The sequence below is a fragment of the Columba livia genome, chromosome 4, assembly GCF_036013475.1.
Source record: "Columba livia isolate bColLiv1 breed racing homer chromosome 4, bColLiv1.pat.W.v2, whole genome shotgun sequence".
Classification (NCBI taxonomy): Eukaryota; Metazoa; Chordata; class Aves; order Columbiformes; family Columbidae; genus Columba; species Columba livia.
The window spans coordinates 45,723,539-45,743,415 of NC_088605.1; the positions used below are offsets into that span (position 1 = coordinate 45,723,539).

At 36.3% G+C, this 19,877-nt stretch overlaps 1 protein-coding gene across 4 annotated transcripts; it reads right to left on the reverse strand.

Annotated features, from left to right (window-relative positions):
- Nucleotides 1–1,440: 1,440 nt before the first annotated feature.
- On the reverse strand, nt 1,441–19,218 carry RBM46 (RNA binding motif protein 46). 4 transcript variants are annotated; one of them, XM_021285404.2, is made up of 6 exons: nt 19,114–19,218; nt 16,771–16,932; nt 11,429–11,896; nt 9,249–10,031; nt 4,540–4,599; nt 1,441–3,002 (listed from the first exon to the last, which is right to left on the reverse strand). In XM_021285404.2, exons 2-6 carry the CDS (start codon nt 16,919–16,921, stop codon nt 2,977–2,979), a joined length of 1,488 nt encoding a protein of 495 aa, XP_021141079.2. In that variant the 5' UTR covers nt 16,922–16,932; nt 19,114–19,218; the 3' UTR covers nt 1,441–2,976. The 4 variants fall into 4 exon arrangements, with proteins under 4 accessions (XP_021141079.2, XP_064917555.1, XP_021141077.2 ...); XM_065061483.1 differs by lacking the exon at nt 19,114–19,218 and adding an exon at nt 19,012–19,051; XM_021285402.2 differs by lacking the exon at nt 19,114–19,218 and adding an exon at nt 18,766–18,998.
- Between the last annotated feature and the right edge of the window lie 659 nt (nt 19,219–19,877).

Here is a 19,877-nt window from a genome sequence, read left to right on the forward strand (position 1 = left end):
AAAAAAGGAAGCCAATGAGAAAGGTAAGTGTAAGAATAAGGATCACCTTTTCTTATTTAGAGGAAGTTTTTAATGCAGTGGGTTAAGCTCAAAGGTACAAAGCTTTGTTTCACTAAAGTCAGTAACCTCTACTTTCAGAGGGACTTCTAGTTTCTATACCAACTATAGAACGGGATCATATATGGATTCACTTTTATGCTATACAACAGTACTGTAAAAAATATGCGACACCATGTTCTCCCTTTGTCACATTTTTAACAATTTTAAGAAGAAATACATGGTGGTGGTTTGTTTTTTGTTGTTTTTTTTTGTTTTGTTTTGTTTTTTTTTTTTAAGGTTAATAAGCTCCAGTGAGACTCTTATAAATATGAAAAATATGCTTGTGATTTTGCACACTGATTAGAGATTTTTAATGATGTGTCCTAAATAAACTTCAAAAACCTGAACTACAGGTACTGAGTGCTACTGCTGCTTCAGCTGCTTATTCCTTACACCTTTGTTCTTATCTGCAAAACAAAGATGAAATTTTGAGAGTTGTATTCGGCGTACATCCACCCAGTACTCATTATACTCAAATGTTTGATCATGGTTTTGTACAGTCACACTTGTTGGGAATACTGAAAATAATTGCCAAGGTACATGCTCTTGTTAATAAGGATGGGAGTTGCTAGTTTGTAACAAAACTGCTTTTTGCACAAGACTGCTTTAAGATGGGAGCAGGGTTAGAAATCTGACCTGGAAGGATGTTAGACAGCTGACAAATACAATCCCACGGCTTTCTACAGTACTGGTCAGTACCTCCCTTTCGTTCACTGGGTAAGCCACCTCTCCCACAGGTATTCATTTTAATGATATGCAATCCTTGTGCAGCTCATCACCCAGTTCCCTCCAGTAGCTAACAATGCCAATTCTACCTAGGTTTGGTTGGCTCAGGTTTTCCTTAAAACTATGACAGAGTATTGTCTTACCAAATCTTTCTTGCACATGCAAAAAGCCTACTGTGTTTTCAAGGTGTCACTAAAGATGTCTATATAAAAAACTTGCAATAAAAAAGTGAGTCTTAATCAAGACACCTGAAAAATAAAAATCAAGATCATTTCAATAGTCTGTAGACTAGAATTCTCAGGCTGCCACTTAGTTTAAACATGAACTAAAGCAACCCCTTGTTCTTTCCTCCAAACAGTTTCTAGGGAAATCATAACAGTTTAGCAACTGTCAAATGTGACAGACACTACTAAGCAAACCACATTTTATAAATGACTCTTCTTTTTTCAAGGTTTAACTAAGCCACCTAATTACCCCTTCTGCTTGCTCAGCAAAGCACCTGCACTGTAGCCCCTGGCCATATCTTGCTAGTAGAGAAAGCAAAGTAAATCCTGTAAAGTAAGTTTGTGAAGGTGCCATGTGTAAAATAAATATTTTCTTTTTACACACACCAAATACTAACAGCATAAATTTAATATAAATGTTAATTCAAGTACAGAAGTCAAACACATGATTTCAACATTAAAAATTACAACACTTAAAACAACTGCTATGTAGCTAATATTAAATGCAAATAAAATTAAACTACTACAACTGCACCTAAATTAACACCAAAAAAGACAATTTCATATGCTGATGAAGTAGGTTAAACTAAAATATGTAATGGACCACAATAGTTGACTGCTTTTAAGAAAAAAATATTCAACTTTATATCTTTCCATTGCATTGTTTTCTGTCTACATAATATTCCATTTTGACAAACACTTTTCAGACACAACAGATTACAACCAATACTTGCATAGGTCAGGTTCTTAGATTCTTAACATATGCTACTTAGCCCATTCCTTGACCAGGAACTGAAACTATACCCCAAATTCAAAAAGAAGGATGATCTACTGTATTAGTTTCAGATTTTTAAAAAAGAAAAAAAAGGCCTTTATTTTTTATCATTCAATAAATAAGGCACTTTCCTGAGAAATGCTAAATAGTCACAATAAAAATAAAGATGTCTCACTCAAAATGAATTACATATACCCGATTTAAAAACTTGAAAACCATTTTCAGTTTAATGCTAAATGATGTTTTTAAGAAGAACATGGCCTGATCAGAAAGTGAGCAAGCTGCTGTTCCACATGGCAAGCATGGGCAAGAGGAAGTGCTGGTTACAACGGACAGCCTGGGTAAGAGTCAGGCCCCTGTGACCATGGATGCACACATGTCCCAGCAGAAAGGTGCTAACAACGCAAAATGCAACTTAGTGAACTGTACATAAAAGTACACATAACTTGTACGTGTCAAGATGTTTTTGTTGCCCATTTTTGTCTCAAAGAATTATCTAAGGTATTGAATCTCTACGTTATCACTACAGCAAGATATCTCATGGAGCCTGATGGTACATCAACATAAAGCCCCTCAAAATACCACTCCTCCATTCATGCAATGTTATACCAGAAACAAAGATTTTATTGGACATGTTCTTCCTATAAGATTTTGCATCAGGTTACAGCAACAAATCTGAGGGTGGTATTTAAGTTTCATAGTATGTATGTTTATGTATGAAAAGGCAGGGTTGACAGGGTGGTGAGTCTTCAGTGTTGCTTTTCTTTTTTTTAAATGTTTGCTTAAGATGCATTAGTTACAACAGAAGCTGTAAAAATTCTGCGTGAAGCTCAAAATACAAGAGTAGGAAGTGTAGCAAATTATTTCAACACTAAAAATAAGACACTGTTGTATAAACTATTACAGGTAATAAAAATCTTTTAAACAAATTATCTTTTCAAAACAAATTTAATCAAGCTAACCAAAACAATTTAACATTCCATGTCACTAATCTTTAAAGTTAAATGTTTAATACACACGTGCCTTGAAGACTTATTCATCAATAAAACATGTAATGTGAATTTCCAGTAATTATGTATCAGTGTGGTATTTTTTTCCTTTCGTGGCAAAATCCAAAGCAACACATTCCAAACTTTTCTTCTTCAGGGCAATTCAAGCCAAATAGGGTGTGCAGTTGGCTGCAGAAAAAGAGGGAGAAGGAGGGAAAAAAGAGAGTTTGGATTTTAGCAAGCATACTACACTACCTATTCCAAGATGGACTTAGCTATTAAAGAACCTAAGATAATGATGTAATGAAAGGATTTACAGTCTTAGGCCAACGCTGTATTCTTCCCTTTCCTTTGCACCCCTAATACTAACTCAAATAATTACAAAATTATTTAGTCAACAATTCAAGCAACATCACAAAGGACATAGTAATAAAGATAAATGAAAAATGAGAACTTACACATCTCAGAGCTTTTTTTTTTCCTAAAAGCCTTATACTTTTAAAGAAACACACATTTTTCAGTAATTAATGTATTTTATCAGTATATACATATTTATAACCACACTTTACAATAATGACCCTTTGTTTCACCCCCACTGAACACAGAATAGTCATGAAGACAACTTCAATGTGCATAATAGATTCTGAGCTGTATTAATTTGTTACTTATACAAATATACATATATATATAGCAACATTCATAATGCATCTTTAAGACTTTACATTGGGGTGTATTACTATTAACCAAGTAACAAATTCTGCCAGCCACACTGCATAAATATGACCCAGCCTCACTATGGTCATCAATGGACTAGAAAAGGGCACTAAATCCAGTCCTGTTTTGAAGTGAATGACTACACTGAAATCAGTCAAGTCATTTCATGGATTAACATAGTCCAACATTGTTGTATTTTTCTTACTGATTTTTCTCCAAGTTCTACACAGGCCCAGATTTAGAAATTGATGTTCCCTGCCCATAAGCAGGAACAACAGAAGAATAACTGCATCTTCAGGACTAATCCTGGGTGACTCAGATTAGAAGCTTCCAGCAATAAAGTTAACACCGAGCATGGATTTAATGTTATTTTCAAATTGCCTTATAAACTTTTAAAAACCAGTCTCACAAAACTCAGAGAAGATGGTAATCCCCATTTTAAAAAATGAAGGGGTCTCAGAAGTGACAGGCATCCACACTTAAATTCAACCATTATAGCGTATTTGAAAAAAAGAGCACATTTCCCCTTGTAGCATAAACTGCAGAAAGTTAAAAATAATATTTTTTGCAAATCAAAGGAGACGTTAGTCTCTTTCTTCTACATTAAACTGCCTACCCAAAGAAATAGTTCAAGCCACCAGTCTAGTTAATGACTCCACTTCTGAACGTTAATTTAAACCCAAGATGGAAGTGCAAATAATACAGAAATTACTGAAAAATGACTTGGAGTCATTTTAGGAGTAAAAACCATAACACTCCTTTGTGCTGCGTAATCCATGTGAGCATCAGAGTAGGTGACCCATCAGCAGGTCTACAGCAGTAGAGCTATGCTCTCCTTTGAAACAAACAAACAAACTGGACAGAGTATTTCTACAAGGCTCCTCAGAGGTGCATGTGAGAAAATAATGTTGAGACCAACTTCTCTAACAAACAGACCAAACAGTGCAGCTAAGACAATGTCTCTGAGGGGGCAAAAACCTGCACCAAACACGATCCTGGGAGGTTCACTCACCTCTACTATCCCACAGTGTTGCATTCAGGGACAGCAAAGTTCTATATGCTTGCTCAGGGGCTGTGATAAAAATGATTATGTGTAAGTCATCTGATATTTAATATTTAAGACTTTTAACTTCATACTGTTAAGGAACATCTGAGCCTTTCTAAAAATCACTAAACCATCCTCCCCCTGCCACAATCAGCACTTATCATCTGTATTTGCTAAACAAAGCCAGCAATTTCTGTATTTTTTTAAAACATCTTACATTTTTTACCTTGCTGTTGCTTGTTCCAGCCGCAATATAGTTAATTTTGATAAAGCAAACCAAGGTAGTGTTGAAGTAAAGAAAACCCTTAGAACAAAATAGTAAAATAAAAAATTTCACTAGAACTGTGACACCCTTACATTTAACATCCAAAATCTAGGACAGCAGTTACTGATATGTTTGTTCCAAGACCCAGACGCTGAGTACAGACTCTTGAACTAGTTTATACAAGTTTTATCCTTGACTTGTAAATTGCTACGGCACGCAGTACGTAAACAAGTGAATTCATACTAGTAAGATATAATGCTTTCTTCACCTGTTTCAGTACACTTTACTATATACATTCTATGTGGTTTACATGCTAAGTTAATTACTAAAATGCATTTCATTGATTCAGAGATTTATCAGTATATTTTTCTTTTAAATACTTTCTCTTAAATATTTTAAAATACCCTCTTCTACCTAAACATTAATTTCTTAAGTTGTGCCTCAGGGAGACACCACATAGAATAGCATGCATGAGTGAACAAAAAAATACCCTGTTGTGGAACACATGCCTAAAACCTGGCAGATCCCTGAAACTGAGGAAACTTTACCCTTCTTCCCTATCACCCTTAAGTCAGACTCAGTAGGGAGAGAACTCCTCAACCTTTGCTACACACAGAGTGTTATCTTAAGAACTATAAAGATGTTCTAACACCTTCTGGTATCTCCTTAAACCAGTGGAATTCCACCAGCAGTAAGAGATAACAAACAAACCCACCCCACTTTCTCAGAATGTTCTGCTTTTTCAAGGTTAATATGTTTACTCTTACTAAAGGAAGGGAGGTGGAAGTTCTCCTACAATTCAGAGCACATCTATGCAACTTCAAGTTCTCATCTATTACTTCAAAGTCATCTGGATGACCCAGCTTGACTCCATAAGCTACAAAACTACATTACTGATGTAAAGCACCTAATGAAAAGTAACACCTCCTATTTTGGGATTGAGTCTGCACCAATACTGCTTCTGGACCAGAGGTGGAATATAGAGACTGTTAATTAGCACAATAATTCAGTCTCCCAATTGGAGCTGCCTCACATCTAGTTAGCCTCCAAGATAGGCAAGAAAAGGAAGACTTACATGTTTTTCTAACTGGGTACCACATGTAACAGGCAAGCACCATTTTGCAAAAAACACTAAGGTGTTGTGCAACTTCTAAAGACACAGACTTATTTGTGTTGGAATGAGATTCAAATTAATGGAAAAGGTACTAATTTCCCCTACAGGGCATTGAGGTTTTCCCCTATTCTGTTCTCTCTGCCTCCCTATTCACCTTCTGGAACTTCAACATGTAGCTCTTCTCCCCTCCTCACAATGGATATCCAGACATGTCATTTCCATATATTTAAACAAGCCTCAGGTTTTTCACTGGCTTGATCTGTTCATGACTTATCTAGTAACATTAAAATATAGTTTATTCATCTTTCAGTGAAATCATAGCTCTCTGAATTTTCTCCAAGCATCATTTTCAAAATATTCAGGTGACACCAAGTGGTTAATTTTTGTACTGCTGTCTGTTCAGGACTACTGTATTCAGTAACAATCAAGTATTCTGTTACGTAAAAATAAATACAGAAATACATATCACCAAGAAAAAGCCAGAGTGTTTTGAGATTATTAATCATAATACTCCAATTTTAAGATTCTATCGAAGCAGCCTTTTCTGATTCACTTGCCTTAGTCTGCTTATATGCTTAAAAAATAAAACAAAACAAAAACAAAAACAAAAACACAATCCATACACATAATAAAAAATCAAGTAGGCAAAAAAATTAAGTTTCCTGTAAGAGAAGTTACTTACCAGGAGGAATTATTCCCTGTGTCATCTTTGTACATGTGTGCTTATAGTAAGTTGCTTCCCAGAAGTAACACACTTGGACTTTTCTCAAAATCACTGCTACTTACAAAAACAAAACAAACCCACACACAACACATGCATCCATGCAGCATCATTCAACATGCCAAGCCATACAACATTCTTCAGTGAGAAGAACTCTGTCACACCTAGCATCTTTTTTTTAGCACCAGATGTTTCTTCAGCACAGTGTATACATTAAGCTGGAACAAAACCAAGTCAAGCCTGAAATAAATCTGCTACAGACTGCATAAAAAAGAAAAAAAATCTCACCATAGCCAAAGTACCAAGAGACTTCCAGAACAAGTGCTAAGTAGCAGTATTAGGAAGAGAAGGATGGAAGTACTGTTTTAGCAGTTTCCTATAACATTTCCAATCCATGCAATAACATTTCCAATCCACCAAAAACAGAAAAGGTGAGAAAAAAAAAAATCAAACAGGTAAGAGAGGGGACCAGAAACGTACTTCCTAAAGCATTTCTTAGGCGCAGAAGCAGTCATCACTAACAGAGGATTCCACTTAGTGTTTCAGTTACTATTTCTGGTTACGTTTCCCTGAAAATTTAGTTTTACTGGGCCAAACTTATTAAGTAATATAATTTTAATAAACACTTATTTATCTGTCCTCATTTCTCCTTTAAAGCTTTAAATCTTGTGGGTGCAGTCCTGGGTCCTGTATGCCTGCACAGCTAATTGGAAAATGATCATTTAGCGTATTGTATGATCTCATTGTCCTTCTCTCCATAATTGCACTATACAGGATAAAAAGTCTGATGCCTCAGACACTACCTGGCCCACACACAACAGATATATTCCACAGAGAACGCCACTCCTTTCAAACCTGGAAGTCCATGGCTTAAGAAGGCAAATATTCTAAACTAGAACATGTAAAAACACTAAGGTCTGCTAATAAACTGAAGTAACAGTTACTGAAGCACAACCTGTTGGAACTTCCTAGATACTGTAAGTAACTTGGAAAGAACTTGCCTACCACCACTCCAGAAACAAAAAATACTCCATCCCAAACAACTCTGGCATAGCTCCAGTTCTAAAAAAAAAAAACAAACCAAAACCCATACACACACACAAAAACAAGAAACAACACACCTTTCTATACACCATTAGATGAGAAACTAGTTTTTGTTATCTGAACAAGCCTATTGTCTCCAACGTAATTCTTCACAGAAAGAAAAAAGAAAAAACATACAAATACACACCTCTGGCTCTAGGATTGATTAGAAACATTTTTTGTAATGATAGAAAAGTACTTACATGGTTCTACAAAAGACAGGCAAAAATTAATTTTACGATACTGATCTAATGCTGAAAGAAACCATGCAATAAATACAAAAGAATGCTACTCAGCAAATTAGAGAAATTACATGATGGTTCACAATACTTGCCAAATTATAAAGATCAGTCCTATTTCATCTTCAAATACACCAGGATATAAAGGCCAGAAAAAAGAGCTAACTAAGCAGAAGAGAAGCTGTTCAAAAGAGCAAGTGGAATAAATTATACAAAGCTTTGCCTGGAAGTATGAGATTTCAAAATCCTTGTAGTATGGGTCTATAACAACAATCAAATGTGAGTACTAAAGAGATTACCAAATCTGAGCCCAAATTCTGATTTCTTTGAGGATGAAATCTGATGAGATGATGACTACAACTACTAATGAAACAACCTGGCACCATAAATCAGTTCTGTGTTCTGAATGTTGTGTGCTGAATGTTCTGAAAAATGCTGGGCAGGAACTACATGGCAAAAGTGTTACATTTTGTATTATTTATGTATTTCACTTTATGGAGCAACAGCAATAACATTGTCAAAACTGCAGTGATCTGTCATCTTAGTCAAGAAAAGAACATGTTTTACCATTGCTTTTTTATAATATTAAAAAAAACCCTTATCTAGTAGTTGAATTCTAATATTAAGAAATGGAACATATATAAATCAAGTTGCTAGATTAGAAACTAACTAAGAATAATTGTATCCCTATTTTCTCCCATTTTCTAGCTAAAAAGAAGAACATTAAATGACAGCACTCTTTACCCAAAGATAATATATGTAAAGGCATGTAATGATACTCTGCTATAGCCTTTAGAATGTCTATAAAGAAGAATCAAAAAAGCTTCTGAAAACTATTTATTCGTCTCCCAAAACTATTTACTCACCTGAACATGGATCTACTGTTTCTGTTTTCCCTATTGATCATAAATCAAGAACACAGCCTTTCAAATACATTTTCAGCACCATAATGATCACACAAATGACCTTATAGCTAAGTAACTTAACATATTATCTGGTTCTTCCTTATAAAGCATTACAGTAGATAGATGAAAGTAAAAATGACCCTAGCATTGCACTGACTACATGTTTACACAGTGGTTTTTTCAGTGCTGTTGCCTGATGGTCCACACTCAGCTGACTATATGAGAAACAATTCTGTAGACTATCTCATAAAGATAGACACAGAAGCTGAGATATATACACAAACAACAATTTTAAAGTAAGTTTTCTAGCTTCAGTTCTTAAGAACTAATTGAAAGTATCTATGCTTACCTAGATGTAGAAGTGTGAACTGTGCTGCCAATTCCTTTGCACCTTCTACTGTTGTACAAAGTTTGTCTGGCATGAAGTAACTCTGGGAACTGTCTGCAATACTAGGAATAAACACCTTGTACACCAGGAGTATTTTCCCATCCTGACTTGTGGTTGAATACAAGTAGTATTCTGGTGGTGCCCAGTTATTTTTATTGCAAAAATAATCCAGATGCATTGCTGCAGAACTGAAGTGACTGGATTTTAAAGAATACACGCTAATTGGAGTAAGCTTTATTCCTGGAAAAAACTGGTATGTACATCTTTCTATTTCAGGAGGGCCTGGACTGTGCTGACCATTAAGACGAACCGAAAGACTTGCTGGTTTCCCTATGGATTTTTGATGACCATCTTCTTTGTTAGGAAACCCTAAGAGATTTTCAGAACCAGGACTTATCTGACCATTGAAGTGTTGCTTCCAAGTACTTTCTTTGTTAACTGGCTTTGCCAGTGTTACTTCAATGCTAGCTCCATCAATGCACTTTCCATTCATTACAGACATAGCAGCAACTGCATCTTCTCGGTGGAAAAAATGAACAAAAGCATAGTCTCTCAGCTTCTTCACACGTTCAACTACTCCTGGCTTGAACTTGTTGAATTCAGCTTTAATTGTTTCTTCTGTAGTAGACATCATTAAATTTCTAACATATAATACTTTAACTCTCTGCATTGTCTCTTCATCAACTTCTTTCTCTGGGTCTGCCCAGTCTACTTGAATAGTATGACCCCAGAGCTGGAATGTTCCTACAGCAAAGAAGCATTATATCAATAAGAAATGTGCAGAGGAAAACAATTCTTATCAACTATCTCTAGAAAAAGCAAACATGATGCATGCCACATGAAAGGGTCTTTTTTTGTTGTCTGCATCTACTTAAGCAAAATATGTAAAATATTACTACTTGAAATTATTAAGGAAAGTAAGAATCTGCAAAAATTCAAAATGTTCTATCTGTACCCTTTGGGTTCATTAAGCACCATAAGCTGTGAAAACAGAGACTTTGTGATTCTGAAACATGTATATACACACATATATAAAGCAATCATAACCAACATATTATTTTTACTAGCTAGTAAACACAGCATCTTTGATAATATCACCACCTCAACACATAAGGTCAGTACCTGTAAAAAGTCATTTAAATGTCTATGCACTGGCACAAGCCTTACTCTATGTTGCAGCAGACACCAAAATCATAAATTTAAAAACCAAATCAAAACAACAAAGCACCTTGTTATCATTTCAAGCCAACATTTTGAGTATTACACAACTAGTTTATTTTACATTCAGTGACCTGGCCACGCTACTCCGATTACTTTGCAAGGCCTATGTAAATCTTAGGTAACACTCCTCCTTTACACTGTGTCGGCGATTAACTCAAGATGCCTAAATCTTAGCCTTAATGCAGGGAGTTTTATCTTTCATTTCAACAAGACCAATGCTGTATTATCTGTTTTAATTACTTTGCTTCTCCAACTATATTGTTTCATTTCCTCCCTATTTATTTTCTCTTCCAGAATTTACCTTTTTAAGTGTACTTTTACCTATTCCCTTCTCTTTCAGTATATTTAATCCCCTCTATTTTCTCTCAAAAGGTATAAAATAAGGTACAAAGAAAAAGTCATCTTCTACTTGTTAAACTCTTAAAATTATTTTCTAGTAGAAAATTAAAGACCTACTTTCAAATGTTTTAAAAATATGAAACAACAATGATAACACTCATGACGCTCAAAGAAAATAAAGGACACATTCCAAATATTGCATTTTTTAAGCTCAGCTTTTAAGAAAATTCACATGCAAATGAAAACTGAATGTGTGCCCAAAGAAAAACATAACTTGGTGTAAATTAGAGAAACTTGTGTTTATAAAACAGATGTCTGCTCTTTCATTCTCAGAAAGGTTTAAATTATTGCTTCTTAAAAAAAAAAAACACACACACACACACAAAAAAAAAAACAAACAAAAACCCCACCCCAAAACAAACAAACAAAACCCACCACACCCATAAAACCCAACCCCAACTCAAACTCAAGAAAAAAATAAAATCCTCCCTTAAAAAAACCAGGGATGATCCACCATTCCAACCCCGCAAAATGGAGACATTCTCCTTCCCAAAACTCCATTTAATTACAAACAGGTTTACCTGGGATAAGCCGCCTTCTAGCCATCGCAGCTGCTCTGTGAGATTCATATTCTACAAATGCAAAGCCACGATTTTTGGTTTTGTCAGTGGCATTTGGATAAACAATGACATCCACCACTCCTTCTGTAACTTTTTTCATTTCATTTAGTATTTCATCTTTCTTCTTTTCTTTTGGAATTGCTCCAATAAAGAGTCTGCAGTTGTCCAGACTTACGCAGACACCAATAAATTTCCCTGGACGAATTTCATAATTATTCAGAAATTTGATGGCTAGCTGGGCTTCCTCTTTAGTAGTGTACATCACAAAAGCATAGCCTCGATTCTCACCACTGAATTCCATCATCAGTCTGAACTCATAGATCTTCCCAGCTCTCTCGAAAACAGGAACTAATTCATCTTCATACATATCACGAGGAATCTTACCCACAAAAACTTCACATCCACGAGGTGGTGGAGGACCTTCCCAACCTTAAAATAAAGTGTCCAACAACAATCTTAGTACAAATGCCAGACAGACACACTTTCCCCCCCCATAATTTGGATGCAGGAGTTATTTGTTTTTACTCCCAATTTAAAACTCATCCACGATTTAATTCTCATTTTTGTTATGTATACATTTAAAATGACACAAGCCCACATTTTGTATTTCTTTTAATTCCATCTTCTGTTTCTTTCTCTGGAATCTTTACAACAACCCACTGAACCTGGTATTATTTAAAATGTTGGTAGGCTTGCTATAAGATATACATTTCAATACTTTTCTGCCCCTTAAAATTGTATGTCAGTTATTAATACGACTGATAGGTGCTAACTGAGAAAGAACTTAAGCTGTATTTTCTACTCTAACATTTTAAAGTTGCAAATGTTTGTCTATACTTCTTGCCCATATTTTAAGAAATTTTGGTCATGGTTCCCAGTACAGTTTTTATTTTTCCTTGTCATAATTCATTTGTTTGAGCTTTGGTTTTGTTTTGCTTTTTGGTTTGGGGAGAGGTTTTTTGTGTTGTGGTTTGGTTTTTTTTGTTGTTTTGTTTTGTTTGTTTTTGTGTTTTTTGTTTGGGGTTTTTTTGTTTGTTTTTTTGTTTTTAATTAGACAGACAAATCACACTCAAGTTTCAAAGGCAGACAGTCAAATCATCACTAACCGCTTTTTCTAAAGCTTTGACAAGCAAGGTTCTCTGCAAGAAAGAACGCAAGTACAAAACTGGTCAAAAAAAAGAACACAAAATGTGGTAAGCAAGTAGTAATATGAAATAAAAAGCATAAAGAGGCAAGATGAAAAAATTACTGCTGACAAGTTAAAAGAAGAAGTTAATTAAATATTTTACTTTGGCTTGAAGTTCAGAATAAATTATATTTAGGTGATTTTGTAATTAACTTTTTTTTTTCCTTCATGTAAGTATCAAAGAGCACATAATTTACTCTACAAATTTTTTTTTAACAAAATTGGGAAATTTTTCCCTTCTCACATAATAAATTTTCATCTATGTGCTGTACACTAAGAACCACATGGAACACAGGAAAGCTACCAAGGCATCAGAATTGACATGCATTTGGAGCCACACTGCCATGGCTGATCTAGGAAAAAGTATGGGTCTGTTCCATGTAACATTTATTATTTTCAGCTTTATAAATATTTATGACCGCTTCAACTGAGGTCTGACTGGATGCAGCAAGTGAGGCAGTTTCCAAGTTAGTACTGCCATCACTCACAAACACCAGTCAGTTGCCCACATTAAAAAAGCATAAACAAACAGTACACCATTTAGGAGCTCCAAAGACAAAAGCAACTGCACACCTTAATCAAGAAAAAAGGAGGCTATTCTTGATTGTGTATGGAAGTCATTAAATTAAATAACAAGGTTCTTGTTTATTAACTAGACAAACATTAACTATCATCCTCAGCCTGATAACTGATTAAACAGTGATTCTCAGCAAGTAAAAGCCATCTACCATTCAAAAAAACCCGCCTTCTAATTTTAAAGCTACAATACTCAGCCTTACAGCAAATTACTGCCAACCGGGAGTAAATTATTACTCCTGATTTAGAAAAAGCCTGGTCTGTGCCACATTTGCCAATAAGCAGCATGTATTTGACAGAGCAAACACGAAGCAGTTCACCAAAAGCACCATTCCTCAAGCAGTTACCAACTGACCAAAGAGTTTCCTTGACTAGATATTCAATCGATCACTGGACGATTATGGGATTCATTTTTTTGCAGCAGTTCAAGTAATCAAACTTCAATCAACGTTACAGTTATAATCCTCTCACTGTTAGTAAGATCCGTGCTGTCTCAAATTTTCTTCCATGTCATTCTAATGACTTGCATACCTAATGACATCATTATGTCATCAGCAATCTAAGCAAATGACCCAAACAAAGCAATGAAATATCACTTTTTTTTTTTTTAAACACTGTACGGATACATTTTCAATGAGTGGCATAATCTGAACAAGAACTGTGCTGCTGCCAATTGAGGTTGAAAAATAGTATCATTTTTATGGTAATTTTGAGCTAAATCAGCTTCTTGCTCTGGACACCTGCCAGTCTGATAAACAAGATGGTAGCAAAAAAAACAGAGCTGACAGTGAAACCTTCTCTTTTGGCAGCAACACAAGCTTATAGAAACCACAACTTAAACAAGCAAAATTCACAATGAAACTCTTCATTTACAAACAGTAATTGCAATTTCTTACAAACTATCTCAAACATTCAAGTCTCAGCTGGCCTAGAAAACCATTTATAGCAACTCAAGGTAATTTCCAGCCTAGGTAAATATAAAAGTACATAAGATTTAAAGGAGAGATATATAATTAATGTCAATGAACAGATTCATGGAAGATACACCTTGTCAAACACATCTACTTTCAGAAAATATTAACAATCTTAATTAATAAAAGTAACTTTGCCAAACAAATACACTTAAAACTGCTTAATGTTCTAATTAAAAATCATAATTGTAAAGTAAAAAAAAAAAAAGTATTAAATAACTTAAAAACAGGCTGAGCCCTCAGAACACAGTCAGCGATGCCCTGCAGTTCTTTTGTCTGTGATTTTCAAAATAATTATACAGGGCTCCATTTGCCTTTTTTATATAGGCTAGTAAAAATATGTATGTAATTTTAGACAGGAAAACCTTCTAAAGAGAAATAATTTGGATGCATCTGTATCTTAAGCTACATATAGCAATGAGCAATACAGTTTATCCTTACGAGCATGACTTACACATATACAGGATCACAGGCCACAAGTGAGAAGGAAGTGAAAGAGTAGCACAAAGATTCTTCCTTCTTTCTGCTTGTGTAAGTGCATAACCTGACTCAAAAAGAAGAGTTCCTGTACTTCATGTGATACAACAAGGACTAACGGCAAAATTCTTGAACATTGATGATGCCAGTGATGACAACGGGAAAACTATTCAAAGTAAAATAAATACTTCATAAAGATTTAAGGCACTTGATTAATTTCATCAGAATAACAAGAAATGTTAAGATAAATGTAACTGACACAGCATTATTACAGAGAATAACTGGTACTAGTTGTTTGATCAATAAAACTTTAAAATACCTATTTCAGACTAAAAGCCCAAATTCAGCAGGAGAGATGCTAACCATTTTAACAAGCTAAGTATAGGAGTAGATAATCCCACCTTTTAGAGTTCTCAAAATCAAAACCCAATACTTTTCTGAAAATGTATCTTAACCAAAGTCATCAAGCTCAACATAATAAATGAGCTGAATGTAAATGTTTAAGATACACAGAAGTTCAAACTAAATGATCTAGAAGCCACTCATTTTCTTAACCTGTGTTAACTCTTGAATAAGGGAATAATGATATCAAAATATAATTAGGAAAAAGAAAATCTACAGAACTGCTTCTCCTATGTCTTTACTCAAAACAATAACAAATTCAATCATTTGTGTTTTATTGATTTATCGCACAAATTTTCAGCCTCTGCAGCACAAGACAAACCCCTTAGTTTCCAGTTTTCATATAAGCATTCATTAAAGTTGAATGATCTTGCAACACCTTCAAATAAAAATACCCTTTATCAGTACTACTTAAAACTAAGAGTAATTTCAATCTATTTCAGAAAGCAAATCAAAAGTGGTGAACAAAGGCTTTTCCTTGTACTACCTATGTTACTCATTTTCTCTTAACTAAATCTCCAGCACCAGTTTCATTGAAAGTATTTTATCAGGGGATAGGGCTATTTCAAGAGATTTATTATTTTTAAGTTACTTAATCACAGTATCAGACATGTTTTTGAAATAGCATTTAATACACAAGAAAAAATTAAGTCTTCCAATGCAGTAAGATCCTGAAAATCCAGTACTGCTGTTTCCAAATTACAAAGTACATACTCCATATACTGCAGGACTTAGTTCTACATTTTTTGTCACTTACTTTAGTGGAAATATAATTTAGCATACAGAAAAACATTTTAGTGACAAAGTTTGTCTTCACTACAGCATTAACTTTCCAGTTCAAGGGTGTAAGTCTCCCATTTGTACCATGACAATGAATCCCAAACCACTATAAATTAACCAAGGAGATGAAAATGTAGTTTTTATAGCATCAATACAATCTCACTTATTCTCTAGGACTTTTATCAACTGTTATTTTTTATTTACACATGGATACATACTCAACAATTTCTGTTTTCTAGTGTATTAAGTGAAAGAACAAGAACACACGAACAATAAACTCTGTACTTCACTGTTAAAAACACATCCAAAGAATGATAAAAGTGGCAGAAGATCAGCATTTATCATTTTTTTCTTCTCAGAATGAAGGTTGGGGTGGGGTTAATCTTAGACATGAAGAACAGATTAGTCAACTCTGAAAACAAAATAAATTAGATTATCTTCACTGATGCTACCTGAAAGAACAGAGGTTTGTAAAAAACTAATGCTTTGGCCAATGTGAGTGATAAGACAAGAAGTAAAGCATGGTATGCCTGCTATCACCAACTTGTTTGTCCCTTCTGTGCCACTAAAGATTTTCAAGCATGTTCTCAGTCATATGGAACACACTCGGTATTTCCAACTCCACATTTATTTTGCTGTCAACTTTAGCTGTTTCTAAAGCTGTGATTTCTTAAATCCACCAAGAGCTAATGTTCAACATAGTCTAGCACAAGAAACCTTAAACTGCTTGGAACTGTGAAACATATGAGGATCCTGGTATATGTTTGGTTTCTTACAGTCTTTCCTTAAGTATCTGCTACTGGTCACTGTCAAGATATGGGACATGAGGCAACACAAATTTTCAGTCTGATTCAGTATAGTTCTACTTACAGAAAATAAAACTCCAAATTCATAATCTGAAAAGTGCTTACCTGGTGGAGGACCACCAAATTTTCTTTGCCCATTTTCTTGAACCAAGCTATATCCAGTCTTCTCCATCAGGGCCAGTAAAGCAGCTTCATTCTGAGTGCCACTTCGGATTTTGCCACATCCATTTGCTGCACCTTTACTTTCCTCATGCATATCTGCAATAGCTTCAACATAACATTGCAAATAATTCAATTCAGATCATTCTAAGTTGTTGTAAGTATACATAAGCTACAACTGTAGTTTGTTCTTTAATGTCCCTTATGTTTTCAGCTTGCTTTGTCCTCAGGATCAGGCTCCAATAAATAATGTCCTGAAATCTCAGCAGTTTATTTTTTTCCCAGAAAAACAGTTAAAACCAGCTTCAATTTCACATAAATGTTTCTTGCCAGCTCACTATTATTTGCTGAACAATTAAGCTTCCTAGTTGAGGCCTCAACTAATAAAGTATCTGGAAAGCAGAGAATAAAGGCAACTGAATTAAGGACAGTAAAGAGTGCATAAGCATTCACATGTCTGTCTCTTCATTAGATGTTCATTACTCAAGGTCCCAAGAAACCAATTATCTCAAACACTGCAGTAAGCTCAAACCTGTTGCACTGAACTGAACACTGCCAAAATGGAGGGGAGTTCAAAACCAGTTACATCCTTTTTATTCACTCTGAAGCTACCTTCTCATCTTCAGCTGGTCACTTCTCCTGCTTTTGTACAAACTAAACTATTATTTTTAGCTTGATTATCCAAATGAGCACTGTTACCTACACACATTATTTATTTTACCTGACAGCTGACTATGTAACTCTCTACCACTACCAGAAACAACAATTAGTAAAAATAAAGCCATACATAGTAGTTAATGTAACAAATGTTATCCCCCACATCTTTATCTATGAAGGCTTTCAAATGATTTCTGGTCACATTAAGCAAGCTTTTGCTTACATATGCAAAATGTTCACCAGCTCTATGTCTGATAGACCTTCTATTCTTCAATTACATGTTCTACTGAAAATACTTTTCAAAAACCTGAAGTTTCTCTAAAGATTATACACTATATTTATGGAGTGATTGAGGCCCTCTCACTGCCACATTCATGCATGTTATGCAATATTACTGTCCAAAGGTGGACTTCCTCCACAATAGCTTAGCCATTTCAAATATGGTTTGAATCAAAGTAATAATGAAACTGTTCTACAGTGCATTTTCACAAGGGTCTTCATATGACACTATAATTTACTCTACACATCCCTTAATTAGAACGGTGACAGAATAAACACAACTCCAATTTTTTCCATCCTAGAAAAAGAAGAGTTTTGGTGGAGATATATGTATTTTGTCTTTTCTATCAGGATGGTATTCATTTTGTGGCAGAAATCCAAGCAACCACCACTCCAGTGAAGTTACATTTACACGACACCCATTGCTGGTCTCTAAACAAGCCAATCCCTAAACTCCTGGCTTCATCAAAATGAGATTCCAGAAAGAAAGCGGGGGAGAGTACAAAGAGATTCCTGACAGACAACAGCAGTAAAAGCATCACTCCTATCTGCCACAAATGGTGTCTCATCTCCCTTCAGCAAGTGAACTACATGTACTGTTTTTCACAGCCTACAAGTTGCATGGTCATTCCGTCATCAATCTCTTGCAGTTTTGGGCCTAACCAGATACAGAAGTAGACAAAAACAAAGCTGGGGCAAGGAAGACCTATAAATTAATCTTCCCTTTGTCTCACTGAGTTCAAACATCCAGCCAAGAAGAACACTATCTGTAAGAGCTGCAAGTGGATACCAGATTAAAATCGTGGGAGTTGATGAGTGGGCCCACAGTGCTCCCAGAGAGGCAAAGAGGCACTGAAGAGTTCGGGCAAGAAAACAGCAAGAGGAACCAAGTGAGCCACAGGCAGGCCCAAGGATAAAAACACCACCTGTGGAGGCAAGAGTCACCTGGGGCAGGGAGAGGAAAGAAAAAAAAAAAAAAGAGAGAAACAGTAGCCCCGGAAATACCCTGCGCTACTCTTGCCGGCTTGCACATTGACGAGGGCATCCGCACTGGCCCCATCTCCTCACGCCCTCGTCCCTCACACTGCCTCCGCCTTTCCCCACAGCACAGCAAGGGTCCGAATCCGCCGCTGTCCCCAGGGAGAAGAGGCCGCGGCACGACCCCCAGCCCTGCCTTAGGCGCTCGGCACCACTCCGGCAGCGCGGAGCGCAGAAAACAACTCCAGCCGACCCCTCCGCCAGCCACCTCACCCGCCTGGCCCCGCCGCCACGGCTTTCCCTCGCTCTGCCCCAGCCCAGCCAATCACCGGGCGGCCAGGGTGGGCACGAGCATAATTGACAGGCAACACCAACCAATCACAGCGAGGCAAAAGGCCGTGCCCGGCACGCGAGCTCTTTTAAAACAGGCGGCCGTTAGGCAGAGGGCTCCTGCCGGGGCGCGTGCGGCGGCTGCGCGGGCTGGGGCGGTGGCTGGAGCCGTGTGACCGCTCTGAGGGCGGGGGTGGGGGTGGTGCTGCCACCTCAGGCCCCTCCTGAGGAAGGGCTGGTGTCCACCCCTTCCGCACCGCCTGCCCGCGCCCTCCTTCACTCCGTCCTTCGGAAAGGAGAGCAAGCTGTAAGCTCGCCGTTAGCGTTTCAGAACTTGGCCGCGATTTTTTGTGTGTGTGTCTTTCAGCTTACATCTGCTGTTAAAAGCTGTATTTCGGACTTCAGGCTGTGCTGTGAGGTGCGTTTTTACTTCACAGAGCGTTTAGGTGCAAGTCCATGTTGACTGGTAACCCCTGGATGAAATTGGGCTGGTTTTGATCCCTACTGTTTTAGCTACTCTTTCAGTTTGTTGGAAATGAACCATGTTTGCTTAGTAACAGCCACAGCCAAAATACCTCTGGCAAAGATTTCTTGCCCTCCCTCTTCCTAAGATTTAAATGCTCAACTGTGCTTACTAATAAGGCAGAGAATCTCAGAAATTTTAATTTGGGAACATGCAAATTCATCAGTATTATGAATATGTTACAGAGCTTTTAGCAGTCTAGTTTCAAATATGCCCTGCCATAAAATGGTCACACCACTATTTTAGACATTTACCTATTCAGGCTTATTTCTCAAAGAGAAAGCTT

Coding starts and splice junctions, on each gene's coding strand:
- RBM46 (XM_021285402.2), bottom strand. CDS start 18,820: ATGGGGCCAGTGCGGATGCCCTCGTCAATGTGCAAGCCGGCAAGAGTA. Junction 16,933..18,765: donor GCCGGCAAGAGTAGCGCAGG/GTATTTCCGGGG, acceptor GTTATGTTGAAG/CTATTGCAGATATGCATGAG. Junction 11,897..16,770: donor ATTTGGTGGTCCTCCACCAG/GTAAGCACTTTT, acceptor CTTTATTTTAAG/GTTGGGAAGGTCCTCCACCA.